This window comes from Centroberyx gerrardi, chromosome 8 (genome assembly GCF_048128805.1).
Source record: "Centroberyx gerrardi isolate f3 chromosome 8, fCenGer3.hap1.cur.20231027, whole genome shotgun sequence".
In the NCBI taxonomy this organism is placed as follows: Eukaryota; Metazoa; Chordata; class Actinopteri; order Beryciformes; family Berycidae; genus Centroberyx; species Centroberyx gerrardi.
The window spans coordinates 13,525,094-13,546,811 of record NC_136004.1 but is presented as its reverse complement, the minus strand read 5'-3'; the positions used below and the strand labels follow the sequence as shown (position 1 = coordinate 13,546,811).

At 43.7% G+C, this 21,718-nt stretch overlaps 2 protein-coding genes across 2 annotated transcripts in view; one reads left to right on the top strand and one right to left on the bottom strand.

Moving 5' to 3' along the window:
* adgrv1 (adhesion G protein-coupled receptor V1) overlaps positions 1-20,072 on the bottom strand; it is a 124,469-nt gene extending 104,397 nt beyond the window's left edge. Inside the window, exons 1-17 of the mRNA XM_071927478.2 lie at positions 19,887-20,072; positions 18,128-18,277; positions 14,575-14,670; positions 12,250-12,354; positions 11,467-11,580; positions 10,629-10,859; positions 9,947-10,287; positions 9,267-9,537; positions 7,496-7,825; positions 6,489-6,665; positions 5,740-5,963; positions 4,358-4,484; positions 3,987-4,172; positions 2,815-2,995; positions 1,474-1,637; positions 1,202-1,325; positions 755-1,015 (exon numbers count right to left, since the gene is read on the bottom strand). Of these exons, the coding sequence (XP_071783579.2) occupies positions 755-1,015; positions 1,202-1,325; positions 1,474-1,637; positions 2,815-2,995; positions 3,987-4,172; positions 4,358-4,484; positions 5,740-5,963; positions 6,489-6,665; positions 7,496-7,825; positions 9,267-9,537; positions 9,947-10,287; positions 10,629-10,859; positions 11,467-11,580; positions 12,250-12,354; positions 14,575-14,670; positions 18,128-18,277; positions 19,887-20,072 (3,268 nt within the window). The remainder of the gene's footprint in view (positions 1-754; positions 1,016-1,201; positions 1,326-1,473; positions 1,638-2,814; positions 2,996-3,986; positions 4,173-4,357; positions 4,485-5,739; positions 5,964-6,488; positions 6,666-7,495; positions 7,826-9,266; positions 9,538-9,946; positions 10,288-10,628; positions 10,860-11,466; positions 11,581-12,249; positions 12,355-14,574; positions 14,671-18,127; positions 18,278-19,886) is intronic.
* The window catches only part of gig2p (grass carp reovirus (GCRV)-induced gene 2p), a 359,050-nt gene that overhangs the window by 163,585 nt on the left and 173,747 nt on the right, over positions 1-21,718 (top strand). The gene's annotated exons all lie outside the window — the stretch shown is intronic.

The window sequence follows — 21,718 nt, the reverse complement described above, 5'->3', positions numbered from 1 at the left end:
GCTCTAACAAGCACATGATTCAAGTTGCCAGAAAACAAATACACTGCAATAAGCATGCAAATGTGCTCATGATTAAACAGATGAGGTAAACAGTGTCAAGGTCCCAGTGTGAGTTTGATTGACTTCTAACATACAGCTTATTGACTTCTAACACAAGCCCTATATAAAGGACAATCCCCTGGCTTAAACCAGGGGCTAACCCTTACTCTACTCTACTCCATGTCAATCAGTAAACAGAGAGAGGCCAGTGGAGTGGTCCGTCTTTGTGTCTCAGAAAGTCTGGAGTCTGGTAATTAAGGTCCTGTTGGGGCCCACCGGTCTTTCACCCCCATCCCTGACACACAATACTGGGATTAGGAGAGCTTTCAGTGTCACCACAGTCAGTGCTAAATAACCCAGCCACTCTCCTATGTACAGATACAACTGGCAAGGAGAGGATGGAGGATAAACTAAGAGAGAGGGGTGTGTGTAATAAAGTCAGATGGTGATGAGGTGTGATTGTTGCCTGGTTCCTCCATTATAAACTACATCATAAAATATGAACATTGTAAAAAGCAACTGACTTTCAGCTATTTATGATCCTCTGCAAGAGTGTGGGGGATGTTGTTTATATTCTCTAATCAAAAATAATCACCATATATGAGCATATGACATATCCGCTATATCACCTGACGCAACCACTGATTCACAGAAGATATGGTAGCAACACGCACAACTGCAGAAACCACTAGTTTAAAAGGAAACCCATACCCACCTGTGGCGTTGTAGAGAACAATATAGAACGGTTCATCAGTCTCTGGTATGTTGTCATCTTCCACGGCCACAGAAATGTTCTTCATCCATTCACCCACATCGTACACCAGCAACGTGTCGTTACCCAGCATGGTGAGGTCACCCGGCGACGCGTCACCGTACTCGACGCGGTACATCACCGTGGCAACAAAGTCTGCCCGCCCCGCCCTCAGAACAGTGAAGTTGGCCACGCCCCCTTCCTGGAGCCGCACCACCACAGGTTCTGAGGAGAGGGCGAGAGAGAGGTGGGAAGAGAGAGAGAGAGCAGGAGAGAGAAAAAGAGGGCAGGAGGGAGCGGGTGAGGGAAATGAGTGGTAGTAGACATAATATATTATCTTTCGTAGCCTTTCATTCACATACAGCACATGTGAGAGGTGACTGAAAGGACTCAAAGGAGAAAAATCTTTACCAGCAAAGTAAATGGGGTCATCGTTCTTGTTAATCTGTAAACTGGCATTGAGTATGTTTCCCAGTCTGGCTCCACCTGTAGCATTTAACAGTGTGATGGTAAAATTGTCCATGCCCTCCGGGATCTAATTCAAAGAAAAAAAAAAAAAGCGAATGAACACACATTTAAAAAAACAAAAAACAAAACATAAGACACACTCAGATAGATGCTAACTCAGATTTGGACTCAATTTGATTTTGAGACCACAATTAAATTGGTTTAAATTGGTTTACCTCATCAGGTACAGAGAAGAGAGTGAGGTTTTTCAGGTACTCCCCTTCCTCAAAGGTGATGTTTCCCTGGATGGGGCGGACGTCTCCGGACAGGGCCGGCTCTAGGACCCAGGAGACCGACACCTCTCCGAACCGACCCCGGTTCCTCACTACAGGATACACCGCTGTAGGGAGAATCAGAACAGTCAAAGATCATCTATTTAGACAATAAATCACTCAAGAGTAAAAAACTGGCCCACCTTCCAGTCTGCAAATGTGGGCATTAACTTTCACATATGTTTGCTCCTCCTGCAATTTTGCCTCAGGCACAGATGGAAGAAGCATAGCCATGCACAAGACCATTACAATAGTGGTGCAGACCTGAAACAAGACTTGTCTTTTCTGAAGCCCTACTCACAAAATTATACTCACAATAATACTCACAAAACTATTTTCTTTTATTACCTTCTTGTACTTGACAATACTTGACTACTTTCACACTGTCCGCCAATTGCTGCTGTGGCACCTGAATTTCCCCAAGGGGATCAATAAAGTGCTATCTTATCTTATCTTAAAAACGTGTTAAAATCACAATGAAACCACATTTTGGGAGCATCTTGCTTCTTTAATGTGATGCATTCCCTGTTGAAACCGGATATTGGTGCGAGACATAACGCAGAGAGGGATCATTCAAATGTGTAAACCAATGGGATATCAGTATAGGGAGAGAAACACTGGTGGAAGGGGCGGAGGTGCAGGATTGTTCAAAAATCTGTGATGGTTTCATTGGTTGGAATTTCTATGTACAAAATATGAGTATACTGCTACACAAAGTCACCACTAAAGATTTTAAATTTTCCAGGAAGTAAAAGTAATGAGATTTTTATATAAAAATACAATCAAATATATTTTTTGTCATTTTTTGGCATAAATTGCCAAATAGGTCTATGGTATGATAGTAAGAATGAGCTACAAAGGTGGAAAAAAACAAACAAAACTTTTAATTTCAGTGTGACTTCAACAATACTTTTGGCTTGGGTGTGGCAGTACATCATTACTGTGTGGGCTCAGTGCTACAAGTTGATCAACTAAACTTTCTGCCAAAAACAAATTCACACAGCATACACAATCATGACATAGGCCTACTCAAACACAAACAATTTTTTGAGTAACAAGCGCGTAAAAATCACTGATAATAGACAATCATACTCCAACTTGTAAACTGTAAACTAGCTTTCTGTGATTCACTCCAGACTAATACATTTTCTCTATTTTCTATGTTCTTTTTTGTAGCCCTCAATGATATCTCCCTTCACATGGAAGTGTATCAGTATTATCTGAAGGAGTACTACTCCAACATACCCTGATGCGTCTCGTTCCCTTTGCTCTCATTGATGGCCTCCGCCAGTCCTGATTGGATGAACTCGATGACACCAAAAGGGTCGTCGTTCTTCCGCACTGTGATGTTGACCTCCCTGTGGTTGCCTAGACGACTGGGCGGAGTGCTGTGGCTGCTAAGTACCACAGAGAAGGTCTCGTCCAGCTGTGCACATGTACATACACACACACACACACACACACACACACACGCACACACACACACAGACATACACATATAAGGATTTCATGGACCAAAACAGGTCTGTTTAAAGCATGATCTTTTCAGTTTGCTATAAAAATATGCTAGCTGATACTGAATTTGAAATACATTTCAGCAGCATGTTGAACTTTGCTACTCTGAGAACATCCTCATTGTAACCGGAGAAATTAGACATCACAGGGTGTCTTGACTACGAGAGGAAAAAAGTCCTTTTGATCCTAAATCAAGTGGAACACTGCAAGTCATTCAATCTAATATTGAGTATGAAATCTTATTTTTCTTAAAACAAGTGAAAAAAATAGGCCAAAGGAGTAAGATAATTTTACTTCTTTCCATACAAACGAAACCAACTGCCTTATTCTGCCTTGTTTCAACATATTGACACTTCTAGAAAATTCCTAAAACAATTAAAACTGCATGGCAAACAAATACAATTATGTCAGCCCATTGGCTTTTTCACTTGTTTTAAGAAAAATAACACTTTAAGACTGAGCATGAGACTAAATGCCTTGCTACAAAGCATAAATGTCACATCCTAACATGTCACTTAGGCTTGTATTCATCCTTAAAATCTTGCCAATGGGGTGAGATAATTCCACTTGTTTCCAATGCAGTGTCACTTGTTTCAGGAATTTTCTAACAAACAGGTGTCTTGAAACAAGGCAGGATAAGGCAAATCACTCCACTAGTATCAAGAAAATAAGACTTGATTCAAGAAAATTCATGAACAAAGTGATATTATCTCAACCCATTGGCGGATTTTTTTCACTTTTCTTAAAATAAGATTGTAAGACTCAATACTGGATTAAATAACTTGGTAAAATGGAGATTTTTGGCAGTGTAAGATGGACAGTCTTTTGCAGGGAAGGAAACGGATATTCTATAAATGTAATCCTGCAATGTGGGTACAAAACGACGTTGACCATATTCTTACCTCAGGCACCCCGTCAGGCCGGGCCACCAGTGCCACCACCACCTCCCTCTCCCCCGGTTTAAACTCCAGGATGCCCGTAGAGCCGTAGAACTCGGCGTTGCCCGAGGGCCTGACAGCGTAGCGTACCAGCTGCTTCAGCAGCTGACCCTGGGCCCTGACCACACGCAGCTCCACAGCCTGTCCTTCCTGGGTGTTGTAAGTATACAGGATAAGTTTAAAGATGCCGTATGCCCAGGACCACAATACCCATATACTGTATAAGATTTGATGTAACTACTCCTTCACATCATGGATAGATGGATAGATGAGTACACAAATAAACACTTGGATAAAGATGCTATAGTTGAAGTTAATCTCCAGCTTTGACTTACACTGATGACCCACGGGCCTCTAGAGAACGGGGAGAACTCAAAGACTCCCCCAGGGTCGTCGTTCTCCATTATGACAATCTCTCTGCTGGTGAAGCCGGCTTTCAGGATCTGGTTCTCCACATTACTCCTGGGACACACACACATACACACACATACACAGTATTAGATCATATATAATGCCTACTGATGACTACTAAATAGATACTAGGAAAAGATTTTGGAACAATGAAAAATATAGTGGAGGAGATTTTATTTAGCAAACTAGTAATTATGCAGTACTTAATGAGACATAGTTGAAAAGAGGCAAAGTGAACAAGGCAGATGAGTGTCGCCTACATGGTACACCAGTTCTTGTGCCAAAGGTGTTGAGCCTCGTCCAACAGCAGGCAATGTAATATGACAAAACAGCTTAACCTTAATCTCTAAACTTCTTAACGCATTCCTTGCATTGTGTGATGCTCATTCATTATTGGTTCCATATGCTAAAGTCCTGCTGTTTAGACCACTCTTATTAACCATGTCAATCAAGCATCTCTATCGCTCCACAGGGGGTTGTATGTGTATGTGTGTGTGTGCGTGTATGCGTGTGTGTGTGTTGAGAAAATCGTAGCCGAGCAAGCACCACATAACGGGTAAATTAGAGACAAAGGGAGGACAGAATGAAGCACTCCAAACAAACAGTCACAGCCAAGGCGCTGCATGCATACAAACACTGACATCTTTACAAGAGTACACAATCAGGCCTAGTTAAATTGGGGCGAAACACATAAAGAAGATTCCCCATTTACTCCCCACAACCACACTCCTTCAGGTTCCCCATTTCACACCACCGCAGCAGCCCCCCGGCCCAACCCCAAGCCCCCTCGTCCCCACGTCAACCAAAGGCCCCAGAAATCCTGAAGTGGGCCCTTCTCTAAAAAACAAAGTCCTGATTCACGGCAACACAAAGGGAGCCAGGTTCACTCCACTCTCCACTTACCCGAAGTTCACTATAAAGCGCGCAGTCTCCACCCTGCAGGAGAGGGGTGGGAGGGAGAGAGAGCCGCCGTTCTCATCAGAACTTAACACTAGCAGGATGACCCCCCCACCCCCACCCCCCCTACACACACACACCTCAAAAAATAAGAAATAGTTGGAGCAAGCAGAGGAGGGATGGGATGAGGCAGCACCCACTGTGCTCGGCCCTTCCAATCCCACTGGACTCTCTCATTGTATAAGCGTGCTCTGAAATATTAACACCGCCTTCACACTGTAAACCCAAAGAGTCGTTATTGTAGGAAGTATTGCAGTAATGCGTATAGCATAGCAGAAGGGTCTAATTTGCCTTGAAGGTGAATTAACAAAACTCAATACAGTTATGCCCGGAGTTGCACTATCCCTACCTATCCAGACTGAGCAGCAGGGTCTCGTTGACTTCTGGGATATCGTCAGCCATGACAGTGAGGCTGATGGAGGCGTCGCTCTGCCCGGACAGGAAGACCACAGAGCCACTCAGAGGCTCCAGGTCGTCAGGGGTCACGTCCTCGCGGTTGGCTCCGATTGGCTGAAGACTCCAGAACACGACGGCCTCACCATCTGTCCCGTCGCGCTGCAGGGGGAGAGTCACCTGCACCGAGCGTCATGAGAATGAGCTACTCATACCTACCTACACGGACAATTTACTTTCTGAACATAGAAAACAGCAGGTCTGACTAGCAGCATGGCTGCAGTAAAGCCAGTGGTTGAGGACTCTTTTTCAACTACAGTGTCTAACATGAGAAAATTCTCTTTTTCCTTTACAGTGGCGGGTAATTTATCAGTGTACTTTCATTCCAAAATAAGATCTCCAGCATTTGAAAAAAGTGACACTTACTCTTTATTAAAAAGATGTTAATATGAATATCAAATATTAATATTAAAATAAATTATAGTACTTTTGAAATGCTAGTAGGTAAGTTCTTGACTGAAAAAAAATAAGATTGTTTTTACTGACTGGATCTTCTATATCTTAGAGATACTGAATGATGAACTTCAGGCAATATTTTTTCTTTCCCATAATGAATATCTAGCGTTTTTGGAATAAACTGCATTTCAACAAAGACAAGCACCACAGAACTTACAGTACTACAGGTATGTAACGCTGGCATCCTACCATGCTAGTATTGGTGTCCTCTGGTTCATAAAGCACCACTCTGGTGTTACTGGTGAAGCCGATCTCCCCGTTAGCAATGTCTGGGGTGACAGTCAGGGTCAGATTGAGAGACCCCCCAAATCTTGGGCTGATCGAGGGAATGGGGCGACTGATGTTGAGCAGCTCCAGTGCATCCAACTGGGGGAGAGAGAAAAAGATCTCAGTCAATACAAGGCACCTGCATAGGTGGGATAGGTGTTTAGGAAAGGAAAAAAAAACGACTTCAGGTTTTTCAGTATATCATAATATAATGTGTACTCCATGTACAAGGGCAGGCAATTTGAAATAGCTGGGGAACAGAATGAAAATGGAAGGCAAAGCAGATCAGTCGGGTTTTGCAATTAAGTCATGGAAAACAAAATGGTGGTTACAGAGTGTGACGTGGAATGCCTTCAGTTCAGAGCGGCACTTTGCTTTCAGGTTGTGTGTTTTGTGCTTCTGTCATCCCTCATGTTCAAATAGCCATGACTGTGTCTCTACCGCTTGGTAATTCCAGTTCTGTCCCTTTTATGGATGTGCTGAATGACTCTCTATCTTCAATGACCACTCAGGGCTGCTTTCACTGCATGTCTGTTTGTGTTGAGGAGTTTGAATTTAAGTATGTGATGTAGTTATAGTCCAACAGAATGTGAAGCAGGCCCTTTTGGTACTTTTTTGTTTGTTTTCAAGAGCTAGGTGATGTTGTTTGTTTGGACAGTTGGGCAATTCCCATAGCAACAGGCCAGACGTGAGCTCTTATGTCCACACCATTCACACATGCAAATGAGGCACTTAAACTTTGGATGGCACTGATTTGGCCAATAGTGCAAACACAAATACAAAAGAATGCTTTTTTTTTTTTTACAGGTGAAAGCAAAATTTCCCTACATTGCCTGGACCACATTGTGAAAATGTATCTCAATATCAATATCTCATCCCGTGTGTCACCTGTTGCCCGCATTTTCACCCTTTGTCTCCAGCCCCGTTACCTGTATTAGGAAATGAGCCCCGTTCTGCAGAAAAGCGTCATTCCTGATTGGTAGGATGAGGTGGGCCTGCTCCTGCCTGTGGGAAAACATCACGCTGACGGACCTGCTAACATTCAGAACCTGGTCGCGGGCCAGCGCCGGGTCTATCGGCCCCGCGGGAATATAGAGGGCCATGAGGGTCATGGACACCTCACCCAGCGTGCCGCCCTCTCGCAGGAAGCTGAGGGAGAGGAAGCGGCCCTCGCGTTGGCTCTGGATGCTTTGCTCTTCCGCCGGGTGAAAGCGAAACATCCCGTAGACGTCGTCGCTGTCCTGGATGTAGAAGACCATCTGGGGAAAAGAGCGGAGGAGGACCAGGGGAAGGGTAGGAGCGGAAGAAACAAATGGGCAAGAGAAAGGAGGAGTAAGCAGCTTTTGCATTTTGATGAGAGAGGGGATGATCTAAAACACATTGTCTGTGTGTGTGTGTGTGTGAAACACAGTCATTGTCACGTGCTTGTGAAGTTTAATTTAGAGGTACAAAGAGAAAGGAGAGAAGGGAGAGTAAAAATGAAGAGTGAGGACAAGAAGTGAGGAGGGAGGCGGTTGATTGTAAGGCTGTGACGGGATAAGGGGTTTTGTTGTTATATTCTCATATTTGCTTTTCATCATTTTGTTTATTGTGTTGCTAAGATTGTATCTTTGTGTAGAAGAGGAGGAAGCAGAGGAACAGAGCGAGGAAAGGAAGAGAGTATATCAGACTGAGAGTAGTAAAACAGAGGCCTGAGCTAATTTTAGAGAGGCATCCTCTTTAATTAACTCTGCTAAGTCTGCTAGAGTAGTTTTCATGAGCATTTAAACGGTGGCTCATTCATTTGCCTGGGACCTACGGTTGTCTAACGCATTGCCTGACATGTTCACAAGAGCTGCGTTACTGTTCAGAGTGTGTGATAAATCATTTGTACCATTAATGACACTTAACATTGATTAGCTTGTCCTGCCGTTAAAGTCATCTGTTAATCCTCAACAGAATTTCTGCATGTGTTTCTCAACACATGGCAAACAGATCCAGAGGTGGTGTGTGTTGGTGTGTTTGTCTGTGACCAAGGCAGGGTTTGTACGTGTCTAATCTAATGCCTTTAACATAAACAAGAGTTAGATCTGCCCACTCCTTTCACACATAGCCAAGTGCAGAGGCTTGGACAAAGATGGAAGCTATAAAAAACCTCTCACCACCTCACTCGCGCATTCTAAAAACCACACACACACACACACACACACACACACACACACACACACACACACACACACTGCTGCCTGCTGTTTCCGCTTTGTTTTGATTCAGCCACATTAAGGGAACACCCAGGGAGCAAAGTGACAGACTAAGGGGTCTACCCCTGCACAATATGCCAAGTTTGCCACTGTACCTTACGGTAGGTCTCTCTCGCTCTCTCTCTCTCACACACACACACACACACACACACACACATACACACCACCACATCCTCCAGATGTGTCCCCTCACAAGTGTAGCCCTTCCCCGCAGACTTCCCCAACAAAGTCTGGGTGGACCTGCCCTCTCTCTCTCTCTCTCTCTCTCTCTCTTTCTCTCTCTGTCTCTCGCTCACTCTCTCTCTCTCTCTTCTCTCTCTCTCTTCCACTCTCTGTCTCTCTCTCCTCTAAAAGAGCAAAACCAAAAATAGCCACAAAGCCACTGCAAAAAAGAGAGAGTAACTACAAATCTAAAGCAAATCTTTTTTTTTTGCCCATCAGCGCTCCCCCCTGAACTCACCTCCATGGGCTCGTCGACCTCGGCGCTGCCAGTCACAGTATCAGGCAGCAGTCTGAGAATGAAGGCCTCTGCCTCTTCCGGTAGATCATCTGTCACAATGGTCAACGGCAGCACGGCGTTCATCTGACCGGCGGCGAATCTCAGCATCCCCGCATCAGGGCTCAAGTCGTCCGACACCGGGGAGCGGTCCGTGGAGTTTCGGCTGATGGTCCAGTTGACGGACACATCACCGTAGTTGCCTCCATTCCTTACAATGATGATGCCGTCATATCTGGCGGGATGATAGAAGAAGAGTTGAAGGAAGGTTTTACGATGTGATAACCGTGGAAATGATTTTTTCTTCCTCCTCCACATTTTGAAAAAGGAAAAATTACATTACAAAACAATAGTTTCGGCCAAGCAATCTGACAGGTCAAAGATGCATGCTGACCAGCCATGTATACGACTTTGGAGAAAACATTTTTAGACAGTACTGTATTTACATGAGTTGGTAACTGTTGCATAAAAGCCATAATACCCTTGAGGATGTTCTTGGGTGCTGTCACACCCCTAATCACTGCAAAGAATGCCATTTTAGGTGTTGTTGCTATATTAAACCATACTGAGGAGATAAAATCCTCCCCCCCCATGCATGCAAAACTCATCACAAGGAGTTTCATAAGAACTCATAAGATTCCCACCTCTGTGTCAGTCTGTCTTCATTGATGCTGACTGGCTGAATGAGAGTGCTGCCGCTGATTGACAGGACGCCGTGAGGCTTATCGTTGGGCTCGATGGTGACCAGCACAGCGTTGGGCGAGACCAGGACAGCATCTCCTCTGACGGTCTCCTCCAGCAGGACCAGATGGAAGGACTCTGCGATCTCTGGCACCTCGTCGTCACTGACGTTAAACAGCAGGCGGACCTCGTAGACGAACGGCGGGAATGTAACCCTCTGGACCCGCTGTAGGTCGAGGAAGTCCACAGCTGGGGTGGCGCTGCCTGCTCCCTCGCCGCTCACCACCATGTAATCTACAGAAACCTAAGCAAATCATGTATAATTAAGACGTTTTAGATCAATTTGTATGTCAATATATCAGTGAGTTCATTGTTTTTGCTTCAGCAAAATATTTATTAAAAAGAATGTGCCCTGCATTATTTCAGTGTCAGTTTACAATCAAAGGTCTAAGTATTGGAGAAGTGAACTTGGAAAGTTGGACTTTAAAAGTTTGTTCCTCTGCGTCATATTCCTCTTTTGATGTGAAAATCACATTACAAGGTTGATGGGTTATAATCAAAAAACAACAACCTGGTTTGGATTGTATCTACTTTTACTAATTACACCATTAGAAATGAATGAACAACAATAGAAAAGAGCTCAACCTCGGTGTCATCAGAGCCGACCAGTGGCCCGTCCTCAGTCAGGCGACCGCGGGTCACGGTGAGGTTGATGACTCCGGCATTCTCTGGTACTGCCAGCATGGACTGGGAGAACCGCAGTGGGCTGTCGTTACGCCGGATCCTCAGCTGGACGCTGCTGCCGTTGGGGCGGAGCAGGGCCCCGCCTGCCGTGCCCGTCAGCCGGACTGAAAACACCTCATCATCCTCCGGGGTCTGGACCGCAGGGAAGGGAAAGTACACTCAAATAACACATCAGTTTCATAACTCTGAATGTTTTATTTGATAGAATCTAAATAACAGAGTCGACTGGTGGTGTGGCAATTATGGCCTTTCAAATTTTGACATTTAATTATAGCGGCCTCATTAGGCCAAACAGTGTAATTTGTAAGGATTGCTGAGTGTAACAAGTTTTGTGTCAATCGAACTTGACACAAAACTTGCCAATCAGGCTAATCTTTATGAATGCCACAACACAGTGCCAAAATGCGTCATCCCTCCAAGTTATGTCAAAATAAAAATGCTGCCCTTTAATTACAGCACCCCCCCATCGGTGTATTTTTTTAAACACTGGAACACGGTGTGAAGATGCATCATCTCTACAAGTTTCGGCAAAATCAGACCAGCGGTGTCTCAGATATCACCTGAGATATCAAGTGTGATGGACGGATAGACGGACATACACAGCCCGATCCTTAGTCGCACCCATCCAACCCCCCCCCACCCCCACCCCTCCAATTTCACGTGGGGCTCAACAACTAGATAACCAGGTAGGTGTGAGATGTAGCCGTTACAAAGGGACAGTGAGGAGCCTGTTCAGTACCGGGTCATCCTGGATGAGCACGCTGAAGACCACCTCAGCCTTCCCTGGGGGAATGGTGATGTTCCCTCTGTCTGGACTGAGGTCCTCTATGGCAGGGTTGGGACCTCCAGAGATCTGACCGGGAAGGAGTCACAGTAAGGTTTATGCTTCTGTGTGTGTATATGCTTATGTATATGTTTTCATTGATCATTAATATGCATTCATTTGCAAAGTGCTACATATCCATGTTGGAAAAAGATCATTGCCTGAAGTTCATCATTCAGCATTTCTCATATGTAGAGAATTCACTGTGTAAAAGTCTTATCATTTGGTTAAATTACCTACTTTGCTTTAACTTATTGTAAAAGCTACCATAATCTGTTTTAATGTTGCACTGTAAATAATTTAGCAAGAATGGGTGTCACTCTTTTAAAATGGTCGATTTATCATTTTGGAATGAAACTCTGTATGTCGCTGGTGTTGTGAAAACCTTGTAACTCTTTTTTGGTGAGTTTCATGTTTTTACTGTAATTGAATTACTGTAATGGGTGTGCTCCTCCATGGATTAAGAGAATTCTCCAACCTCTTGGGCTTATGAAACCCTTTCAAAACCAATTACACAAACTCAAAAATGCTTTGTCATCAAGCTAAAAACAATGCTGTTTTTCTTAGTTCTTAGTTTCTGAAAAGTTGATATTTTGGAGATACAAGGTTTTCACCCTGTAGCGATGATATATTCCCATTCTCAGATAAATAACACAGTCAGCCCTCCTTGAATGCTGTGAGTGCCTGTTGACCTCTCACCTCATAGTACACAGTCACGGTCCCATACGTCCCCTTCTCTCTTATCAGGGTGAAAGGCACATACTGGGTCCTTCCTCTTGGTTCATCTACTATGATCTCTTCAGTCTGAGATGAAGACAGAGGGAGAGAGAGAGAGAGAAAGAGAGAGAGAGAGAGGAGAGAGAAATAAAACCCTCATCAATCAAACTTAATGCAGTCTCAGTACCATGCTGCTTTCCTAACCACAAGTAGAATAAACCAAATTATGTAACAAAGCAAAGAATCATATTTGGAAGATTGGGATAAAGAAACCAAAACACAAATTTAATTAGAATGTAATCTGGCCCTGAACAGAGAATATGAATATCTCTTTACTGTCAGAGTACAAGACAAGTAACTGTCAATTAAAAATAGAAAAAGGGAGATGTAAAAAATCATGGCAATCGAGAGAAAACAGCACATTGTCTCTGTGTGACAGGTGAGGATGAGACAGAGATTATTTCTCTTGAAATATGAGAAGCTCCAAAATATATGTTTGACACACATACACACACACACACACACACACACACACACACACACACACACACACACAAACACTATAAATTACCATAATACTATTAATATGTACTATTATAGAGTACACATTTTCAAAACAAATACATTATAATTTCAGTATGTCTGAATGGGGTTTTTGAAAATGTACATTGTGTATACTGCTTTGGCAGTAGTGTTTCTGATTAACAGTCATGCTAATGAAGTAACTGAATTGAATTGAGAGAGGCAGAGAGAGAGAGAGAGAGAGAGAGAGAGAGAGAAAGGGAGAACTACAGTAATAAGGAGGAGAAGTTACACAAAGTTAGACATTGTCTTTTGTTTCTTGGGGCAGCATCAACAAAACATACTCCACACTTTAATGGAGTAAGACAGAAATAGCATTCAATCTCACAGTATTTGGAAGTTAAAACCCCTTTGTTTTTTTCTACATAATTCCAGTTCCATTCACCGCAACCAAATAAGTTTCTCAATAGAATGTAACTGAAGAAGCAGGAAAGAAAGCAAAGAAATGCCATACAACATTCAGTTTACCACCCTAACACAAACACGTCTCCCAAGGCCAGGAGGCCTTTATTGATTCTCAGCAAGCCAAATCATTATCCAGCGTACGAGACCTTCTGGGGGTGGTAAGGCCAACGGTGCCCAGTATACCACAGTTACCATGGAAACACTAAAAACTCCCACTGATAAGTTAATCCAGGGACTGCTGTGGTTTTAATTGCCCCTGGAAACCCCCTGAATCCCACTAGCAGCCATGGGTCCGCCACTACCCCGACAACCACCACACTGGCATGAGCGGACCCCTCTCTGCAGCGTTGGACCCCGCCCGCATTATTCCACCCCCGACCCTTTACTTTACACTCCTGACTGAGATAAATATATTATATAGTGACATAATCTTCTTCTTCTTCCTCTTTTAAATGGCTTTCAATGAGTTTTGTTCAGCTGCAGTGTGCTGAAAAAATGCTCCCTCTTCAAATGCCGTCTTGTTTTGCCTTTTCACAGACGGCTCACAGCTGCTATGGAGCTGCTACTAAAAGCCCATTCACACCTAGAACGATAACTGTAAAAGTAAATATAAGCTATAATGATACATTGTTGCTCAGGCATTCACACTACAACAATATCTGTGACATGTTCCTAAGCACATTACAGTAAGCATCACTGCAGCGAGCTAACAAATTGTCTGCGCATTGTCTTCTTTCTTACAGCTTTAATTTGATTGGAGCTGGAGATCAACCCAAAATATAGGTGCAGTTATGGTTTAGGATGTATTTTATAATTAGCGTTGTAATGGGAACACAGATCTTGTATATTGGTTAGAATGATTTTAATCTTTTTATAGTAACAGTTATCGTGATAATTATTGTTCTAGATGTGAATGAAAAGTGTGCAGTAACCCGAGTAAGGCTGAACAGCAAAGGAAGAATGTAATAAATGTCATCATTTTATCTTGTGGGGAGAGAAATAGAGTGCTAGACTAGTTCATGAGTAGATGTGCATATGGAATAAGTCACTGAAGTTCAACACAGTTACAAGGAAGAAAAGAACTGTTTCCACATAAGAATGTACTGAAGCGTTTTCATTTTGGATGGAGCTGTAGTGACAACAAATTGCCGCAAGGATTTCACATTTGCAGTTTCTATGCCAATTCCAGCTTCCTAGAATCAATGTACCCCATGTGATTACTGTGAATTCACTATAGTTTGAAATGATGTTCTGTAGCTTGTAAGAGACAAGAACAGAAAACACAGGACGCATGTGAAGATAAATGACAGAATTTCTTACTGAGTTGAAGGCAATGATTCCGAAGGCGTTGTCATTGGACAGGATGGTGATGGTTGCTTTGTTTGGTGTTCCCAGTGTCACGCCATTGGACGAGCTCTGGAGGGCAGGAAGAATTGAACTGGTTAGACACACAGCCACGCCAAATATACACACCTTACCACACACATATACATAAACACTCTGTACCTCCTCCCAGCCACTAACCCCCACTCAAACACTCATGCCCATGTGAAAAAGACAGAAAGCCTGCCTTCTCCACTCCTGTCACTTCATTCCTGCGCTCCAGCTGAGAGGCCCCCTGGTGAGAAGGCACAAAGACAGGAAGTACTGGTCTCAGCCCAGTCGGTTTGTCAGGTTAGCTCCCAGCAGGCCGCCTCTGCAGGACTTGTGTGCTCTGCGATTCAGCACTAAGACCTGACAAACTCACAATGTGATTAAAATCACACAGCGACTTCACGAGGCTTTGACAGTGTGTTTTTAACCAAAAGCAAAAAGAAACGTAACCGTATTCTACGACCTATGCTAGGATGGTTTTCCTTTTCCTGAACTCTATTAAAGGGAAAGACCACAGGCTTGTTATTTGGTGTGACTTTCAGAGGTTTCCATTGGTAAGTTTACCAATGTTTTCATAAGCATCTCCAGCACTGTCTCTGTTGACGACCACCATGTCTGCTCTCAAGTGCAAAGGCTTCCACCAAAACTTCCAAAATCATTTTGCAATATACAAACATCTAGACAGTCTCCAGAAATAAGCAGCTTGTGTATTTACAGACATTCACTGGAAAATGATGAACTGTGACAGCCTTGGCACTGTTTGATAACCAGAAAGACAACTCTCTCCCCAGAAATGTTTTTGAAATGTTTTTCTTCTTTCTCAGCCAAAGACACACCAGCAGAAAGCCCTCAGCAAAACCACTCTGCATGTGTGTGTGTGCGTGTATCTGTGTGTGCGTGCTGAGGTGAGAGAGAGCAAGCGCAGGAGAAAATGAAAAAGAGAAAAGAAAGCGCTTAGGCCTTCTGCGTTCACCCCTCTATTCAAACAGGGCTTTTCCCAGCTGTAACAGAGCTTTCTTTCAGCTGCTGAGCTCTTGTAGCGGCCGACACACAGACACAGAATCCACACGCTCTCACAAGCCAACCCGCCGGCCGAGCCAGGGGTCTGCTCCCTCTGGTACACACACACACACACACACACACACACACGCCCATGTACATAAACATACTCAAACATGCAGTTACACGCACACAAATCAGGCCTTCGGGCATTCAAACGCCAGCCTTGCCCTATGTAAACCCGCCCCAACTCAATACGTTACCACCAAGCCTATGCTTCTTCCTCATGCTCCTGGTAAGCTGCACCTGCTTCGGTCCATGGAAATTTTTATCAGATGCTTCACGTACAGATGTAGCCATTGTAGGAGTCTCACTTTTTACTGCATGCTTGCTGAACAACTGAATAATTGTTTGGAAAGTCTTGGAAAGTTTTTTCTCTTTTCTCTTCTTTTCAGCTGTTGACTAAACAGGAGAGCACCTTGAGTAACAGGCTGATTCAGGTGCGCTGCTCCAGTAAACGCTACGCAAAGTCGTGCCTGCCTTCTGTAATGAGTCACGCGCTCGCACACACACACTTGTGACATATGTAACAATTTGGACATATACTGTACAGCATGCTGCTTTGCACATATAGGCTACATTTGCACATATATGTTGTACATACATAGTTTATTCTTGCATTGGTATTTATTCCTAATTTTTTATTCTCCTAATTATGTACCTGATTTGTGCTTTGTTTTTGTCTCTGTGGTGTCTTAAGTCTTGCTGCTGTAACAATTTGAATTTCCCTCTGGCATTAATAAAATTCTTATCTATCTATCTATCTATCTATCTATCTATCTATCTATCTATGTATCTATCTATCTGCCAGTAATTTCAGGGAACGGTGTGGTAACTAATGGTCTCTGGTTGAGAGACACTATTTTGCATTAAAATATACTAATTTGTTACTAATCACCATGTTGCACAAAATCTGCACTGTATACTATTTCTGTATAACAAGTCTTCTGCTGCCACCCTCATTTCTACCAAAGCACAGAATTATCTACACTGGCATAATTCAAACTGTCAGAGAATGACAGATGAACCCTGAACCCTTACTTGTCACTTCTGTTCTTGATCTATGACGGCCCTCATAGTCCACACTCATCCTCCAGGCAGTATTTCAGTAAGCCGATAGGGTTTGGCCAAAGCTTTGTCTCCTCTGTAGTGTAAACAGCGGGGCTAAGTGGGCCTCATCTGGTCTCTCCCTCTGGTAGCAGACTAAATGCGGGCTTATGCTACTGGATTTTAACCAGATGTCACAAAAACACGCTGCCATATTGGAAATTTGTCTAGGAAAGTTGCTCTCACTGATAATTTGTGGAGAAATCTTGCAGCTTGTGTCTGTACTTGTTTAGCTAATAGACAAACGATGATTCAAACTGGCCTTTGTCTCGGAGCCTTTAGTCCGAGGCATCAGGCGGGCCGACAGCAGCACCAGGCTCCCCTAGCCCATCAATCATACTTGACAGCTAAAGGCCAAATGATACCATGGAGATAGCTGCTAGGTGCAAGGCATCCTGAGCTGTGATGGTAAACAGGCATTCCTTTGACAAAGATCTACAATGTATAGCCACAAAAACTCAAGTTTCAAAGTTTAAAACATATTAACATTGTCCTATATAGACCTTGCACAATAGCAAAAGCACAATAATAGGATGTGGTCAAAAAAGAAAAATAATTATACACCCATCTATCCAGTACATTATTTTTCTCTGTCCTCTGAACATATAAACCTATAGTATTCAAAATTTCCATGCAACCATTGTCCACAAGCAGCACATTCCCACTATACGCTCTGTTCGGCGGTGTGAGCAAAAAAGTCGCACAATGCATGAAACAGATTTTAATATACTTAGTTGTGAATCCATTCATTCATTGTAACGGACTGAGCTTTCATCTACAGTGCTGTGTCATTCGCAATGGTGAACACACAATACGTAGAAATGCAATCCACGGAACGGACATGCCCATTGAAGGCAACGGGGGCAGAGAATCAGAGAATCACTTTAATCTAGTGTGTGGCGAGGCCGTGGCTGTCAGAGCTGGTTTCTTCTCACAAAGGTGTCTTTTAGTGGGGAACCTCAGAGAAGCAGCGGAGGCGCACAACGCGTAGCCCCACCCAAGCCAGCGCTGGAAAGGGCCTATAGAGCACACACATCAAAGACCGTATGGCTCAGAGCCTCCCAGGGCTTACAGTGGGGTTGAAAGGCGAGGCCCCCACTCCCTATCGGTTAGAGCTGGGGTTAAGGTTTAAGACGGTCAGGGGCGGAATTAGAACAGTGGGACTTTGTGGAAATGAAGAGGGGAGAGAGAGAAGGGAGCGAGGGAGCAAGGGAGATTCGTCATCCATCCAGAAACAGACGTTTGGCACATGTGCATGCACTACACACAACGCTGCAAGGGAAAGTTTGGCACATACACACACATACAAACAGACTTAAAATGGGGCTTTTACCTGCAGTTTAAGGTTGAAGGTGAAGGTCTCGTCAGGTTCAGGCTCGTCATCGTCTCTCACAGCAATGTAGATGGTCCTAATGGACTCAGTGGAGAGCAGGAAGGCTGCACCGTCAGTGGCCTCAAAATCATCTGTGTCATCTCCCTCTAGCTGGGGGAGACAAGCAAAACACAATCTTTTATCATTCATCATGTAGCTAAATTGAGATTCCCGTCTCTCTGTGTGTCTATTTTTGCCTCACTGTTTGTTTGAGGTCATTTTTGGCACTTTTAAAGTTTTTGACAGCTTACAACAGAGAGAGACAGGAAAGACGGGAAAGAGAGAGAGAAGAGGATAACGTGACAAATGTCCCAAGCTGGATGGATGCCTTAGCCAACTGAGCCACCAGGACGCCTCTGGCTTACTGTTTTTACCTTATTTCATCTCCTTCCACCTGCAGGGAGCATACATTGTGTTGCTGTCAACATTTACTTCCTTTCTACTTCCTTTCTGTCTGAGTTTCTGTCTCAGTCTGTATGTTTCTGTCTGGGTCTGTCAGTTTCCTGGAAGGCAGCCTGATATTAGTGTATTTCATTAACTAATAAGGTTATGGCGGCCCAGGTTCATGTAGTAGAAATGCGGTAAAGCCATCAAGAAGCCTAGGAAATCCCCCAACCACACTGCACTGTCTGCACAGCCAGGCCGCCATGCCAGACACCAACTGTGAGCAGCTGACACTAGTTCCCATGTGGAGGACATCAAGCCAAAACCCATGTTGTGATGTGGGAGACAGTTCCTGCAGACACACTGGGTCTTTCATGTCGCCACCACCGGCTGCCACAGCTAAAAGGTCACTGACCTCTCCCCCTATGGGACCTAGAGGTGACAGCCAGGCAACAGAGCTATGTGATAGGCTCTCCTTCACATCACACTGTGTAGAGAGAGTCGTGTTAATACAGAAGCTGTGTTGGTTGGTTCTGTTTGTAGATACAGACAAGGGTGGAAGTAACTAATAACAATTACTGTAATTGAGTGGCTTTTTTGTATATTTGTACTTTTTTGAGTATTTTTTAAAGTCAGTAATTGTATTTTTACTTAAGTACGTTTTCACTTGAGTATTGTACTTAGCTACATTTTAAATCGCATTCATTACAGAGTACAAATGGTCAGTCAGCAAAGAAGAGAAGAATAAACTGGCTTTACTTTGCCCATTTTATTTTGTACATTTCCGATTTTCCAAGTAAAAGAATCTAGTTTGATCTCTGTTCTCTCATCCTTTCAGAATTGCATGGGAAAGATCACACGAAACAATGTTCACTTTTCTAAAAAATAACTCAGTAACCTTTACTCTGAGTCCATTTTAAATGTGCTACATTTTACTTTTACTTAAGTAGATTTTTACACCAGTACTTTTACTTCTACTTACGTAAAATTTTAGCAGTACTTCTACTTGAGTAGGACATTCTAGTACTCTTTGCACCACTGGATACAGATAGAAAAGCATGGATGATGTGAGGGATCGAGATGTTTCTTGTGCTGTGCAGCATTACAGACTGGTATTCAACCAGAACTGTCAACTATGAAGCTTCTCCTTGACTCTTCTGTGAACGTGACGTAAAGCAACTAAACTCAACTCTAATAGAATTCACATTCACTATACTTGCTACCAAAATTCAAATCTCAGCAATGCTTTTACGACAGAAAGACTGGACGACGTTCAGCACATCATACAACAGGATACTCAGTGAGTCATCTCCGACCAGCCCGTCCCGTGTCTCACCAGAATCAGCGCTGTCACGTTGATCGGGTCTCCCACTCGCTCCAACACAAGCCGAACCACAGCTGTGTTGCTCTCGTTGACCACAAAGTCAGTCTGCCCCAGGAACCGCAGCTCAGCTGACTCAGACGCAGCGCCAGGGACGGACAGAGCCAGAATCAACCCAGCTAGCAGGAGGACAGGGGGCATTCCTGGGAGAAGAGGGAGGGAAATAAGGCATATTACAAAGGAGGCAGGAAAGGTAGAGATAACGCATACATTAAAATGAAACAGAGGATAGTTACAGAAAGTATTACAGGCCTAAATCATAACTGCAGTATGGCACTCTCAGTTGAAACCGTGTCACCGCACCGCTGGCACTGTTGTGAAATGTGACACATTAAGAACGTTTATTTCAAGTCCATGCTCATCAACAGCAATCATCATTTTTTACAGATCTTTAACTGTTTGACAAATACAATACCACTGCATTCATATGGCTAGCAGGGAAATGGGGCAATGCATGGAGAGAGGAGAATGGATAGAACAGAGGAAAGGGCGGTTAAAGAAAGCCTTAACTGTATGTGTTATATATAAAATGTTATAATACTCTGTGAGGATGGACCCATTCAGAGGCAGCCTAGAGAGCAGGAGGACAGGGAAAATTTCTAGACAAGAAATGACAGATTCAGAGACTGAAAAAAACCTTTGATCACACTAACTTTGTTTCATGATGACTCATTTACTCACTTTATGCAAAATGGGTATGCTATTTTCAGTTTTATTAGTGACTTCTCGATTGTTTTATTCCTTATACTGATGTATGCTGGTATTTGAATGCAGTAGGTATACATTAAACCTAATATGATCTAAATACAGACAGTATAGCGTGGCCAGATGTTAGGAAGGCACAGCTTATGAAACTCTGCAGCCAGCCTGGCTGGCGGGCTCGCTGGTCATTGTGGTATAAATGATTCATAACATTATTCCATTCTCTAACGGCTGTTGTCCTCATGTTGTCATAACTGTAAAAGCAGTTGTTGTCAAGTTTATATTCTACTTGACCACATGAATTTAATATGTCATGCCAGAGTAAATCTGACCAGTCAAGGTAGCCTCGGAAATTTAACTTGAAGCTTTAGACAGCCGCCTGTCCAATTCTACACTGCCAACACTCTCTTCTCTCTCTCTCCCTCTAATCATCTCCTCTATTCTCCTGTTTCCTCCAATCATCCTCTCAGCTCCTCTCTTCTCCCCTCTTCCCTTCCCGTCTTCTCTTCTCCTCTCCTTTCCTCTCTTCTCCTTTCCTCTCCTCTCCTCTCATCTCTTCTCCTCTCCCCTTCCCTTCTCCTCTCCTTTCCTCTCCTTTCTTCTCCTCTTCCCTTCCCTTCTCCTCTCTCCCCTTCTCCTCTCTTCTCTTCTCTTCCCTTCTCTTCTCCTCTCCTCTCCTCTCTTCCCTTCTCCTCTCCTCTCCTCTCCTCTCTTCCCTTCTCCTCTCCTCTCCTCTCTTCTCCTCTCCTCTCCTCCTCTCCTCTCTGTTCTGCTCTCTCACCCAGAATAATCCTGGAGCTGGATGGAGCCGCAGGGACAGTTGTCATGGTTAACACAACAAAACAACACAGCACGACAAATGGGGTGGGGCCTGCTTAATGCTAAATTGTGGCCACCCTGTCCTGTCTTCTCCCTCCCTCTCGCTTTTTACCCATCCCATTCATGATCTGCACCACACAGCCGTGCCAACAGGATGAACACGTAAGGTCTTTTTTGAAAAATATTTGCTGTTAATTACAAGGTTGAAAAAGAACATCAGCAGCTACGGTGGATGAAGTCATGCTGTTTTCTCCTTTTTTTTTTCA